The 13,871-nt window shown below is 48.0% G+C and overlaps 1 protein-coding gene across 2 annotated transcripts in view; it reads right to left on the bottom strand.

The window, feature by feature from the left end:
* SPMIP2 (sperm microtubule inner protein 2) overlaps positions 1 to 13,871 on the bottom strand; it is a 30,202-nt gene that overhangs the window by 3,203 nt on the left and 13,128 nt on the right. Inside the window, exons 3-4 of one of the 2 annotated variants that reach the window (XM_066573579.1) lie at positions 13,218 to 13,276; positions 2,149 to 2,313 (exon numbers count right to left, since the gene is read on the bottom strand). In XM_066573579.1, coding sequence (XP_066429676.1) covers positions 2,190 to 2,313; positions 13,218 to 13,276 — 183 coding nt within the window. In that variant the 3' untranslated portion in view covers positions 2,149 to 2,189. Of the gene's footprint in view, positions 1 to 2,042; positions 2,314 to 13,217; positions 13,277 to 13,871 lie in introns of those variants that run through there. The other variant, XM_066573581.1, reaches the window with a different exon arrangement.

Here is a 13,871-nt window from a genome sequence, read left to right as displayed (position 1 = left end):
ATGGTTTGAAGACTGTGACAAAGAGTTCAAGGTGATGACCTCCAAATTCCCTAGATCTCAATCTAATACAGCATCTGTGTGATGTACTGGGGGAAAAAAAACAGTTCAATACATGGGAACCTCTCTTCGCAACTTAAAGAGGTTCTTTCAGGATTAGAAAAAAGTGTCTGTTTTTCCAGAAACAACTCTATCTGGCCATGGGTTGTGTCTAGCATTGCAGATTATGCCCATTGAAGGGAAACTGAGCTGCAATACTACACACAGCCTATGGACAGATGTGGTGCCGTTTCTAGAAAAGCATTAGTCTTTTTTTTTTTTTTTTTTGTAGTCGTGAACACAAGCCTTTTACAAATCTGCTAGCATGTTGGTGCCAGATAGCACAGGACACCCTTGGAGGTCTCTTATAGTCAATGCTTTGACAAGTCACAGCTGTTTTGGTAGTATGACAGGTGATATGACTGATGAATGTATAAACACACACACACACACACACACACACACACGCCCTTTGACTATAATAGTGGTCATAGTAGTTCCTACAATTAGAGTTGGTTGAAAAGAAATCTGTTCCAACTTACCAATTAACATCGCTAGTTCTCAGTGTTTGTATATATAGCAATGATAACCAAGTTGTATTTGCTTCAACTAGCCTTATGCATAGAGAAGAATCAATATCATAACATCTAGTGCACATAAAGAAAGGAAATGTGCAACAGAGATTTAAAGGGGTAATCTGGGCATTTACTATTCACAAGTCATCAAATGTTGATCGTGTGGATGCACCACTCGGGATCCCAGCCAATCAGCTGATCCGCCAGCCTGCTGTTAGTGCAGTGGGGGTTGGACATCTGCGGCAATGGTCAGTCACAAGTGTAATAGAAGGCTTTGCTTCCACTGGAATCAATAGGTGTGATGTACTTCTATTACACTTCTGGCTTTGACCTCAATAAGGAGCTAAAAATGTAATAGTAGGCATCACTCCCACTGATTTCAACAGAAGTGAAGCAGTCTATTACACTTCTGGGCCCTGGCTACCGATACAGACATCCTGCCCCATTTCACTGACAGCGGACTGCAGGATCAGCTGATCCCAAGCAGCAGATTCCCTCCAATCGACCATTGATGACCTATCCCGTGGATAGGTCATCAGTAGTAAATACCTGTAATACCCCATTAAGACAGCAAATTAAATCGCTATAATGAAGACTAAAGCCTGGTTTTGATACGATTATCGCTCAAAAAAATCTTTTGAGCGATAATCGCTGTGCGCTTTTTGCAGCGCAAGGTGATTGCTCAAATGTTGAGCGATCATCTTGCGCTCCGAGCAGGGGATGCAGAAGACAAGCGGGGCCGCTTGTCTTCTGCATCCAGCTGTTCTCTGCTCGGAGCGCCCGGCTGTTATACAGCCAAGCGCTCCAAGCGGAGGATGCAGAAGACAAGCGGAGTGGTCCGCTTGTCTTCTGCATCCAGGTCTTCTCTGCTCGAAGCGCCTGGCTGTTCTGCATTCTCCACTCGGAGCACTTGGCTGTATAAGACAAGTGGGGCCGCTGTGTTCAGGGAGCGGGAAACAGCTAAAACAATACTATCTGCTGTATCCGGCTGCGAATTCCTGATAATTGATCGCTGATCTTTCAGCATGCTGAAAGATCAGCCATCAGCAACGGCTTAATGAAAACTGCAGTATGTCAGTGCAGTTAGACACAACGATTATGCCTCAAAAGATGACTTTGAGCATTTGTTTTTTTGTTTTGTTTGTTTTTTTGAGCGAAAATCGTTGCGTCTAAATCAGCCTTAACAGCTTGAAATGATTTGAACCCTACATTGATACATTTTCATTATGAGCAAATTAATCTCTATGGAAGCAGAAGATGATGGCCACAAAGATTCTTGTAGTGCTGCTTCTCTTGGTTAAAACCGTAGAACTAGACATGATCCAAGCTGTTCTGCCAGACTTTCAGTATGCGCTGTGCCTATGGGCTGTGCTATAGTATGTGTTCTGCTATGAAACTTCAGAGTTAAGTAATTGAGTAGTAAACACTGTGTTGATCAAAATAGTTGGACGTTGCTTTAATCTTTACAACTACAGAAGGCAGGGGGAAAAAACAATTTTTTCGGACTGTCTAACATTTACAGTTGGCAAATATATACCTGCATTAAGGAAGATAGCTCTAGACATGGAGTGCTTTGTATTACTCAAGCAGTGGTACCCATTTTGACTTGGCATAGCAGTAATCAATATAGCTGTCTTGAGTCCATGCAAGTGTTGCCCGTGATCCAATTCCTCGTGAATCTAGGGTACATGGCAGGGGGTGCCTGTGTTACAGAGAAAGAAACTCACATGTTTTCTTCATCCAGAAACTGTTTTATATTTCACTAAAATAATATAAAAATACATCAGGGACGTGTCTGGACACTTTAGCAGTATAGCATCCGTATATACAGGTTCTACATATGTCCCGGCAATTCAGATTGCCAACAACAATTACCCAAATACATATATAACGTGTTATGCCTGAAGTTGGATGGAAGCTTCTTGAAACAGTTAAAACTTGCATTTGCAGTTAATACATCTACATTTGACCCAATAAAGAAGGTTCTGGAAGGAGAATTAAGGCCGGGCTCACACGACCGGATCCAATACGCATGGGGGAGACCCGCAGCGGATTCCGGCTGTGAACCCAGCCAGTGACCCTGCGATTGGGAATTAAGACTGCGGAGGCACACAGTACAGGTTATGGTTTTTTTCCTGCACCGTCTCTAAGCGATGACGCGGTACCCACAGCCCATACACAATGTTAATTGTGTATGGGCTGTGGGTCGAATGCCTCCGTTGACATCAATGGAGGCTGTTCGCACAGGTTTCGCAATAAAACAGAGCATACTGTGATTTTTCTTCCACTCGTGGAATACACAATTCATATCCGCAGGTGTGAAGAAAAAAATCAAAAATGCATGCCTTTCAATGCCAACATTTTACCGAGGATCGTCCGTGCAGATGCCAATCGTGGAATTCGCAAGTCAAATCTGGTCATGTGGGATTGACCAAACTTTCAGCCATACCGTTACTTAAGACAGCCAAAGGGAAATGGTAGCAGACTGTTTTTCCAGGGTAAATTACATATATGGAAACTTTGTTGTTTTCCCTCCATGATATCTACAAGTTCAATAAGACGTGGTATTAGTGCATGGAATTCCAGCAACCTGCGGACTGTAGAGATCTCTTGGGGTTCTTCCTGAGTCACTCAAAGCATTTTACTTCATTTATTTCCACTCCTGAGTGCTGCTCCTCCTTCTGTAACCTTTTTTTCCCTACTCTTTCACCCCTTCACCTGCCTCCTTTTTTTCTCCTTTCCCCTTTTTCCTCTATTTTTATTTTATATCTTTAATGTTTTCCATTTTTTTTTTACTTGTCCAAATATGTTTTTTTATCTGAATGAGCACAAATAATTCTTTCCTGCACTGCAAAAAGGGTGCCTGGGATCACAACATAAAGGGGTTAGGCTGGTTTCACATCCGGTCGGAGGTTCCATCACAGATCTGGCTCAAAATACCAGAAGAAAATGCTTCATGCAGCGCTTTTTCTTCTGCCTTAAAGCCAGGCAGCTGAGTGGAAACCAAACAGATCCATTATATTTAGAGATGAGCGAGCGTACTCGCTAAGGGCAAATACTCGAGCGAGTATTGCCTTTTGCGAGTACCTGGCCGCTCATCTCAAAAGATTCGGGAGGCGGGGGAGAGCGGGGAGGAACGGGAGGGAGATCTCTCTCTCTTCCTCCCCTCCCCCCTATCCGCTCCCCCCCCCCCCCCTACCTGCTCACCTCTGCTCACTCCCGCAACTCACCGCTCACCCCCGCCGGCACCCAAATCTTTTGAGACATGCGGGCAGGTACTTGCAAAGGACAATACTCGCTCGAGTATTTGCCCTTAGCGAGTATGCTCGCTCATCTCTAATTATACTCAATGGGGTCTGTTCGGTGCTGTTTGGTTCCATCTTGAGACGGAGCCATTCAGCCGCGGGGATTTCCCTTTCCTGCACCCTGAACGGAGCAGAAAAGTGGCACCCCGGGCACAGATGTGAAACCACCCTTAGGCTACCTAAACATGAGTGAACGCAATTTGGGGCCAGTGTGTGTTTTCATGGCGATGCAATATGTTTTTCAGGCAAAAACGTCTCCTATCACTTCTATGGAGTAGCGATCCTCCGGCTCGGCTTTCAGCCACGTTAGAGGATCGGCAAGTGCTTTTCAAAACAATGGACGATGCGTTTTGAGTAACGCGAAAAGATAGGACATTCAGCTATTTGATTTTTTTTCCCCCTGCACATCGCTCATGTGAATGACTCCATTCAAAAGAATGGGGTTCATTCTAAGGCATCTCGCAACACACAAATCTCAGGAGTTTTTCAGCCGCGTGAAACCAGCCTCATACAGCAAATTACACAAAAGCCACATGTATGTTTAATAGAGATGAGCGAACGTGTTCTTCCGCGCTTGATATTCGTGCGAATATTAGGGTGTTCGGGATGTTCGTTATTCGTAACGAACACCATGCGGTGTTCTGGTTACTTTCACTTCCTTCCCTGAGACGTTAGCGCGCTTTTCTGGCCAATTGAAAGACAGGGAAGGCATTACAACTTCCCCCTGTGACGTTCAAGCCCTATACCACCCCCCTGCTGTGAGTGGCTGGGAAGATCAGGTGTCACCCGAACATAAAAGTCGGCCCCTCCCGCGGTTCGCCTCAGATGCCATGTGAGTTAGATGAGGGACAGTGCTGTTTGTACCGGAGCTGCTGTAGGGAAAGAATTGGTAGTTAGTGTAGGCTTCAAGACCCCCCAAAGGTCCTTATTAGGGCCACTGATAGCTGTGTGTTGGCTGCTGTTAGCAGTGGCAATTTTTTTTTTTCTCAAAATCGGCTCTGCAGAGCGTTGCACCCGGCATTAGGGACAGAAGTGCTGCATAGGCAGGGAGAGTGTTAGGAGTGAGTGTAGCCTTCAAGAACCTCAACGGTCCTTTCTAGGGCCATATTTAACCGTGTGCAGTACTGTCCAGGCTGCTGTTAGCTGTGCTGCATTTTTTTTTGCTTCTCAAAATCGCCTCTGCAGAGCATTGCACCCTCCATTGATACTGCAGGGAAAGAATTGTATAGGCAGGGCCACAACACAGTTATTATTCATTGAATGTACGCAGTGCTGCCTTTTGCTTGTAAAACAAGTGAAAATAATTCTATTTGTCCTGCCTCTGTCCGTCCTAAGGGCGGTGGACACGTGTCGGCTGCGTGTGCAACCTTTAAAAATCAGACGCACCCAGCTACGTTTTACTCCTGGCTTTGCCATTTGCTTTCCTTAATTGGGAAAAAAAATACCTGCTCTGCCACAGTTAATAACTCTGCTACCCTCACGTTCTGTGACACATTAGCAGGAAAACAGCACAGTTATTAAACTTCTCATGTTCATAGAATATACGCAGTGCTGCCTTTTGGTGCAAAAAAACGGAAAATAATTCTATTTGTCCTGCCTCTGTCCGTCCTAAGGGCGGTGGACACGTGTCAGCTGCGTGTGCAACCTGTAAAAATCAGACGCACCCAGCTACGTTTTACTCCTGGCTTCGCCATTTGCTTTCCTTAATTGGGAAAAAAAATACCTGCTCTGCCACAGTTAATAACTCTGCTACCCTCACGTTCTGTGACACATTAGCAGGGACACAGCACAGTTATTAAACTTAGATTATACATTCACTAGAGGCAGTGGGGCCTTTCGTTTTCAAAAAAGGGAAAAAATTATATTTGGCCTGCAGTCTTGCGCCAATTTATTAGCTGCCTGTGAAATCAAATCACTGGTAATACAGCATGCTGAGGGGTAGGGGTAGGCCTAGAGGACGTGGACGCGGCCGAGGACGCGGAGGGCCAAGTCAGGGTGTGGGCACAGGCCGAGCTCCTGATCCAGGTGTGTCGCAGCCGACTGCTGCGCGATTAGGAGAGAGGCACGTTTCTGGTGTCCCCACATTCATCGCCCAATTAATGGGTCCACGCGGGAGACGGTTATTAGAAAATGAGCAGTGTGAGCAGGTCCTGTCCTGGATGGCAGAAAGTGCTTCGAGCAACCTATCGTCTACCCGCAGTTTTGCGCCGTCCACTGCTGCAAATCCGAATCCTCTGTCTGCTGCTCCTCCTTCCTCCCAGCCTCCTCACTCCACTACAATGACACCTGCTCAGGAGCGGGAACACTCCCAGGAACTGTTCTCGGGCCCCTGCTTAGATTGGGCAGCAGCGGTTCCTCTCCCACCAGAGGAGTTTATCGTCACTGATGCCCAACCATTCGAAAGTTCCCGGGGTCCGGGGGAAGAGGCTGGGGACTTCCGCCAACTGTCTCAACAACTTTCTGTGGGTGAGGAGGACGATGACGATCAGACACAGTTGTCTTGCAGTGAGGTAGTAGTAAGGGCAGTAAGTCCGAGGGAGCAGCGCACAGAGGATTTGGAGGAAGAGCAGCAGGACGATGAGGTGACTGACCCCACCTGGTGTGCAACGCTTACTCAGGAGGACAGGTCTTCAGAGGGGGAGTCAAGGGCATCAGCAGGGCAGGTTGCAAGAGGCAGTGCGGTGGCCAGGGGTAGAGGCAGGGCCAGACCGAATAATCCACCAACTGTTTCCCAAAGCGCCCCCTCGCGCCATGCCACCCTGCAGAGGCCGAGGTGCTCTAAGGTCTGGCAGTTTTTCACAGAGACGCCTGACGACCGACGAACAGTGGTGTGCAACCTTTGTCGCGCAAAGCTCAGCCAGGGAGCCAACACCAACAGCCTCACCACCACCACCATGCGCAGACATATGATGGCCAAGCACCCCGCAAGGTGGGACGAAGGCCGTTCAGCGCCTCCGGTTTGCACCCCTGCCTCTCCCCCTGTGCCCCAACCTGCCACTGAGATGCAACCCCCCTCTCAGGACACAGGCACTACCGTCTCCTGGCCTGCACCCACACCCTCACCTCCGCTGTCCTCGGCCCCATCCAGCAGTGTAGTTCAGCGCACCGTCCAGCCGTCGCTTGCGCAACTGTTGGAGCGCAAGCGCAAGTACGCCGCCACGCACCCGCACGCTCAAACGTTAACCGTCCGCATAGCAAAATTCATCAGCCTTGAGATGCTGCCGTATAGGGTTGTGGAAACGGAGTCCTTCAAAAGTATCATGGAGGCGGCGGCCCCGCGCTACTCAGTTCCCAGTCGCCACTACTTTTCCCGATGTGCCGTCCCAGCCCTGCACGACCACGTCTCCCGCAACATTGTACGCGCCCTCACCAACGCGGTTACTGCCACGGTCCACTTAACAACGGACACGTGGACAAGCACAGGCGGGCAGGGCCACTACATCTCCCTGACGGCACATTGGGTGAATTTAGTGGAGGCTGGGACAGAGTCAGAGCCTGGGACCGCTCATGTCCTACCCACCCCCAGAATTGCGGGCCCCAGCTCGGTGGTGGTATCTGCGGAGGTGTATGCTTCCTCCACTAAAGCACCCTCCTCGCAATCAAGATGTGTTAGCAGCAGCATGTCGCCAGCAGTCGGTGTTGCGCGGTGTGGCAGCACAGTGGTGGGCAAGCGTCAGCAGGCCGTGCTGAAACTACTCAGCTTAGGCGATAAGAGGCACACGGCCCACGAACTGCTGCAGGGTCTGACACACCGGGCATGGTCGTGTGTGACAACGGCCGTAACCTGGTGGCGGCTCTGCAGCTCGGCAGCCTCACGCACGTGCCATGCCTGGCCCACGTCTTTAATTTGGTGGTTCAGCGCTTTCTGAAAAGCTACCCACGCTTGTCAGACCTGCTCGTAAAGGCGCGCCGGCTCTGCGCACATTTCCGCAAGTCCCACACGGACGCTGCCACCCTGCGCACCCTGCAACATCACTTTAAGCTGCCAGTGCACCGACTGCTGTGCGACGTGCCCACACGGTGGAACTCTACGCTCCACATGTTGGCCAGGCTCTATGAACAACGTAGAGCTATAGTCGAATACCAACTCCAACATGGGCGGCGCAGTGGGAGTCAGCCTCCTCAATTCCTTTCAGAAGAGTGGGCCTGGTTGGCAGACATCTGCCATGTCCTTGGTAATTTTGAGGAGTCTACCCAGGTGGTGAGCGGCGATGCTACAATCATTAGCGTCACCATTCCTCTGCTATGCATCTTGAGAAATTCCCTGCAAACCATAAAGGCAGCTGCTTTGCGCTCGGAAACGGGGGCGGGGGAAGACAGTATGCCGCTGGATAGTCAGAGCACCCTCCTGTCTATTTCTCAGCGCGTACAGGAGGAGGAGGAGGAGCATGAGGAGGATGAGGAGGAGGGGGAAGAGACAGCTTGGGCCGCTGCTGACGGTACACCGGCTGATTGCCTGTCATCCTTTCAGCGTGTATGGCCTGAGGAGGAGGAGGAGGATCCTGAAAGTGATCTTCCTAGTGAAGACAGCCATGTGTTGCGTACTGGTACCCTGGCACACATGGCTGACTTCATGTTAGGATGCCTTTCTCGTGACCCTCGCGTTGCACGCATTCTGGCCACGACGGATTACTGGGTGTACACACTGCTCGATCCACGGTATAAGGAGAACCTGCCCACTCTGATTCCCGAAGAGGAAAGGGGTTCGAGAGTGTTGCTATACCACAGGACCCTTGCGGACAAGCTGATGGTAAAATTCCCAGCCGACAGCGCTAGTGGCAGAAGGCGCAGTACCGAGGGCAAGGTAGCAGGGGATGTGCGTAGATCGAGCAGCATGTACATCCCAGGCAGTGCAACAGTCTTTAAGGGCCTGGCCAGCTTTATGGCTCCCCACCAAGACTGTGTCACCACTCCCCAGTCACGGCTGAGTCGGCGGGAGCACTGTAAAAGGATGGTGAGGGAGTACGTAGCGGATCGCACGACCATCCTTGGTGACGCCTCTGCCCCCTACAACTACTGGGTGTCGAAGCTGGACACGTGGCCTGAACTAGCGCTGTATGCCCTGGAGGTGCTTGCTTGTCCTGCGGCTAGCGTCTTGTCGGAGAGGGTGTTTAGTGCGGCTGGGGGAATCATCACAGATAAGCGTACCCGCCTGTCAACTGACAGTGCCGACAGGCTAACACTCATCAAGATGAACAAAGGCTGGATTTCCCCAGACTTCTGTTCTCCACCAGCGGACAGCAGCGATACGTAAGCAATACGTAGGCTGCACCCGCGGATGGAAGCTACGTTCTCTCTCACCATCCAAAACGGGGACATTTCTGCTTCATCAATCTGTGTCTAATATTCCTCCTCCTCCTCCTGCTCCTCCTCCTGAAACCTCACGTAATCACGCTGAACGGGCAATTTTTCTTAGGGCCACAAGGCTCACTCAAATAATTTTTCTGAACAATTTTTATAAGTTTCAATGCGCTTAAAAGCGTTGGAACTTTAACTTGAACCAATTTTTCGTTACACTGGGCTGCCTCCAGGCCTAGTTACCACAATGGGATATTTTTGTGTACCGCCGGTGGGTTCCAGGGAGCCACCCATGCTGTAGGTGCACACAGAGTTTTTAATACATCTGTACACTTCTAAAGAACCCCAGTCTGACTGGGGCATGCAGTGTGGGCCGAAGCCCACCTGTATTACGCACGACATTACTACCTCAGCTGTGTTGGGCAATGCAATGGGATATTTCTATGTACCGCCGGTGGCTTCCTGGCACCCACCCATGCTGTCGGTCCACAGGGACTTCACAATAGGGAGTTGTACCTGCCTGTGTCTATGAATTAAAAAGCCCGGTCTAACTGGGGCATGCAGACACCTTGACAGAATGAATAGTGTGTGGCACATAGGTTCCCCATTGCTATGCCTACGTGTGCAGCTCCTGATGGCGGTGGCACAGGATTCTATTTCTCATTGCTTCTGTACAGCATTGTGGGCTATCGCCCCGCCCCTTTTAAAGAGGGTCGCTGCCTAGCCGTGCCAACCCTCTGCAGTGTGTGCCTGCGGTTCCTCCTCATGGCAGACGCACTTCTAAATAGACATGAGTGTGGCGTGGCATGAGGGCAGCTGAAGGCTGCGCAGGGACACTTTGGTGTGCGCTGTGGGGGGGAGGGGGGGCGGTTGGTCAGCATGTAACCCAGGAGAAGTGGCAGCGGAGTGTCATCCAGGCAGTGATTGTGCTTTGTTGTAGCTAGTGTGGTGCTTAGCAAAGGTATGCCATGCTAATGAGGGCTTTTCAGAAGTAAAAGTTGTTGGGAGGGGGGGGGGGGGCCCACTCTTGCCGGTATTGTGGCTTAATAGTGGGACCTGTGAACTTGAGATGCAGCCCAACATGTAGCCCCTCGCCTGCCCTATCCGTTGCTGTATCGTTCCCATCACTTTCTTGAATTGCCCAGATTTTCATACATGAAAACCTTAGCGAGCATCGGCGAAATACAAAAATGCTCTGGTCGCCCATTGACTTCAATGGGGTTCGTTGTTCGAAACGAACCCTCGAACATCGCGGGAAGTTCGTTCCGAATAACGAACACCCGAACATTTTGGTGTTCGCTCATCTCTAATGTTTAACTTTTTATTTTAATGAAGTCTGATAAGGGTGTGCAGCAATCTCTCATTATTTCCAAGTTCTCTGCTTATAGTTACTGAATGGGAACCTTCAACGTTTGTTTGAGGGCTAAAACCCTCCTTTCTTTCTATTATTATAACCTGCATATACCGTAGTAATGGTGAAAGCCTCTAGAATTTGTGATTGGACACATTCATGTAGCTTCCTTCTTTTCACTCCCCTACGGTTTCCTTTATTGCCAGCAGATGGCCCTGTAGAGCTATATCAAGTGTATCTCTCTTCGTGCCAGTGACATCACAGAACTTTCCTAATAGATCCCATCTGGATTTTGATCTACACAGACAAGTCAAATTAAACATAAATATTTTTCTTCCCCCAAAACAGCATTCCAATTGTTCCCAGTCAGTAGAAAGAAGTCTGAAGTCAAAAATATTTTGGAAACTTTTTGAAATATTTTTTTACACTCTTACTCATCATTTTTTACATTCCAACACTATGAAATTATTGGAAATAAAACATCCAAGTATTTCAGATTCAGTGTATTAGGCACAAATGCATAACTTATGCAGAACTATTTTACTCCAAATCATACCACAGCGTAATATAACAAAAGAAATACAATACCCAACGTCAGAACTGCACTGCTTTGGTCACTCCATATCTAAGAAAAAAAAGTTCTAGTTGTATGTACCCCCAAATTATACCAATAGAAAATACAGCTTGCCCTGGGAAAAAAAAAACAAGCCCTCATACAGCTCTATTGACTGATTAAAAACAAAATGTTATGGGAGTCAGAGGATGGCGACAAAAGTAATTTTTTTATTAAGTGGTTTTATTTTAAGAAACTATACAAATTTGGTATCCCTGTAGTCATCATACCGACCCACAGAGTAAAGTTAACCACACCATCTAAAACAAGCCCCCCGAAAAAGGCACAACTGCACTTTTTTTTTTTATTACATTTCACCGCACTCTGGGATTTATTTTCAAATTTTTCAAAATATTTTATGATATATTAAGCGGTATTATGCAACTCAGCGTGCAAGAAAAAGCCCTCGTATGGCTAGATAAATGGAGAAATAAAAACAGTTATGATTTTTTGAAAGCCGGAAGGCAAAAACAGAATGAAAAAGCTCTGGTCTTGAATGGGATAAATGAATACTATATTACTGTATTCTCACCAAAAACTGCAGCTGATTGCTGTGGACCAAACAAAGGGACCTGCTATGAACAGATCATCATTGGGGGGGGGGATCTAATAAAATGCATTATATAATGACGACAACTCCTTTAGGCTAATTTTACACAGGTAAGTGTGATATCTGGCCGTGAAACAAACCGCGGCATGTTCTATCATGCTGCTTGCTCTCGCATCACAGCGCCCATTGTTTTCAATGTGGCCGGCGGCAGCATCACACCACGTGCTTGGTGCACGCTATGCAATGCAAGGTCTCCTATTGAAAACAATGGATCGTTACATCCCTGAAGTAATGCGAGACTGTTTTGACATGAAATCGCCTCGCATCTGCGGGGAATTCACATGAGGGGGAGAGCGATATAGGGTTGTGATTCACAGCCCCATATGATGCTCGCCAGTGTGAAGTTAGCCTTAGGACGGTAAGCATTAAACCCTTTCTAATCCAATTTTGGATTTAGGGTTTTCTAAAAGGCTTTCTCTTTTTGCTGTTATACAACGGTGCCATCTGCTGGCTAAAGTGTGTGTGCGCTAGAGAGTCTCTGACAGCAGAGTGGCTGGCAATGGACGGTAAGAATACCCGGTCGGACGTCTTCTGACATTGGAGCTGTACAAGCTTCAATCAAAATGTAGGCAGACATCAGACAGTCGATTGGAAAGGCTTAATTGGTATTACAAGAGTGATGCTGTTGACTTATGATAACCATATGACATGCTAGTTGTTTTGGAATCCCTCATACTTATAGACTTAAGGGTGCATTCCCACGAACGTATATTGGCTCGGTTTTCACGCCGAGCCGATATACGTCGTCCTCATGTGCAGCGGGGGAGGATGGAAGAGCCAGGAACAGGAACTGAGCTCCCGCCCCCTCTCTGCCTCCTCTCCGCCCCTCTGCACTATTTGCAATGGGGAGAGGCGGGACAGGGCAGGGCTAATTTGCACCACTTAGCCCTGCCCCCGTCCCGCCTCCTTTCATTGCAAATAGTGCAGAGGGCCGAAGAGGAGGCAGAGAGGGGGCGGGAACTCAGTGCCTGCTCCTGGCTCTTCCATCCTCTCCCCCCCCCTGCACATGAGGGCGACGTATATCGGCTCGGCGTGAAAACCGAGCCGATATATGTTCGTGGGAATGCAGCCTAAAGGGCTCATATCGTTTTTTAAAGTGGTGGGTGACAAATATAAAATCAGTGCATGTCCAACCCTTAGCAAACTCGCCAATCAGCTGTTTGAAGGGATTGTGGAGCGATGCAAACAATGAAGAGGTGCAGCGCTCACCTGAACACTGTGGCCCCTTCAAATTGCTTACCAGGAGTCTAACTACCATCAATCTAATATGAGGGCATCAATTCTAAAAGCTTGGATTACTCTTTTATCTCTTAAATGTCAATTAAAATGTACTTAACAAATGCCCCCTGCTGTATAAATCAAGGGTACTTTATAAGAAAGTTTACTGATGATACTCACATAGTCATTAGCTGTGCTAGGCAGCACTTACCAAGGATTTTGATATCTGTGAGTTATTTTATCTTCACAGTCTCTGCGGAATTCCCCAATCTAATATAAGGAAAAAAGATACGACCAGCATGAGCATCACAAATAGCAGTGGGATCCCAAAGAAAGACCGTTGTGCAGAGTGCTTCCCCCAAATTTGATTACTCTTCTTTCATTCAACATTTACTCCAATAAGCAGTTATTGATGCATTGCCTTTTAGGGCTAGATTCACATGGGCAAGTGCGATATCACCACGTACAAATCACGGCAATATCGCATATGTGCTCATGAGATGTTTGAGCGTCGGCGATGCTTTTCCTGACAAATAATCTCGCATCGCTGCCGCTTGCAATTTTGTCTTGTGATAGACCATAGGGATTTCTAATGTTAAAAACACATTGCACGAAAATCGCACGTCCGTGCGATCGGATAAAATGAAGCCTCCGTAGGGATTTGTGGGCGATAAAGAGCAAAACGCAAAAAGATGGGGCAGGCAGCAATTTCTAAATCTCGCAACATCGCATGATAGAAAACATTGCAGATGTGAATGAAACCATTGAAAAGCATGGGTTTCATAATTTGGTGTTTTCACTTGCTCTCGCATCACATGACAATCGCGTGATTTTATTGCCCGTATGAAAATGGCCTTTCATTTAA

Source organism: Eleutherodactylus coqui, chromosome 7 (genome assembly GCF_035609145.1).
Source record: "Eleutherodactylus coqui strain aEleCoq1 chromosome 7, aEleCoq1.hap1, whole genome shotgun sequence".
NCBI lineage: Eukaryota > Metazoa > Chordata > Amphibia > Anura > Eleutherodactylidae > Eleutherodactylus > Eleutherodactylus coqui.
This window is presented reverse-complemented; position numbering and strand designations above follow the sequence as displayed.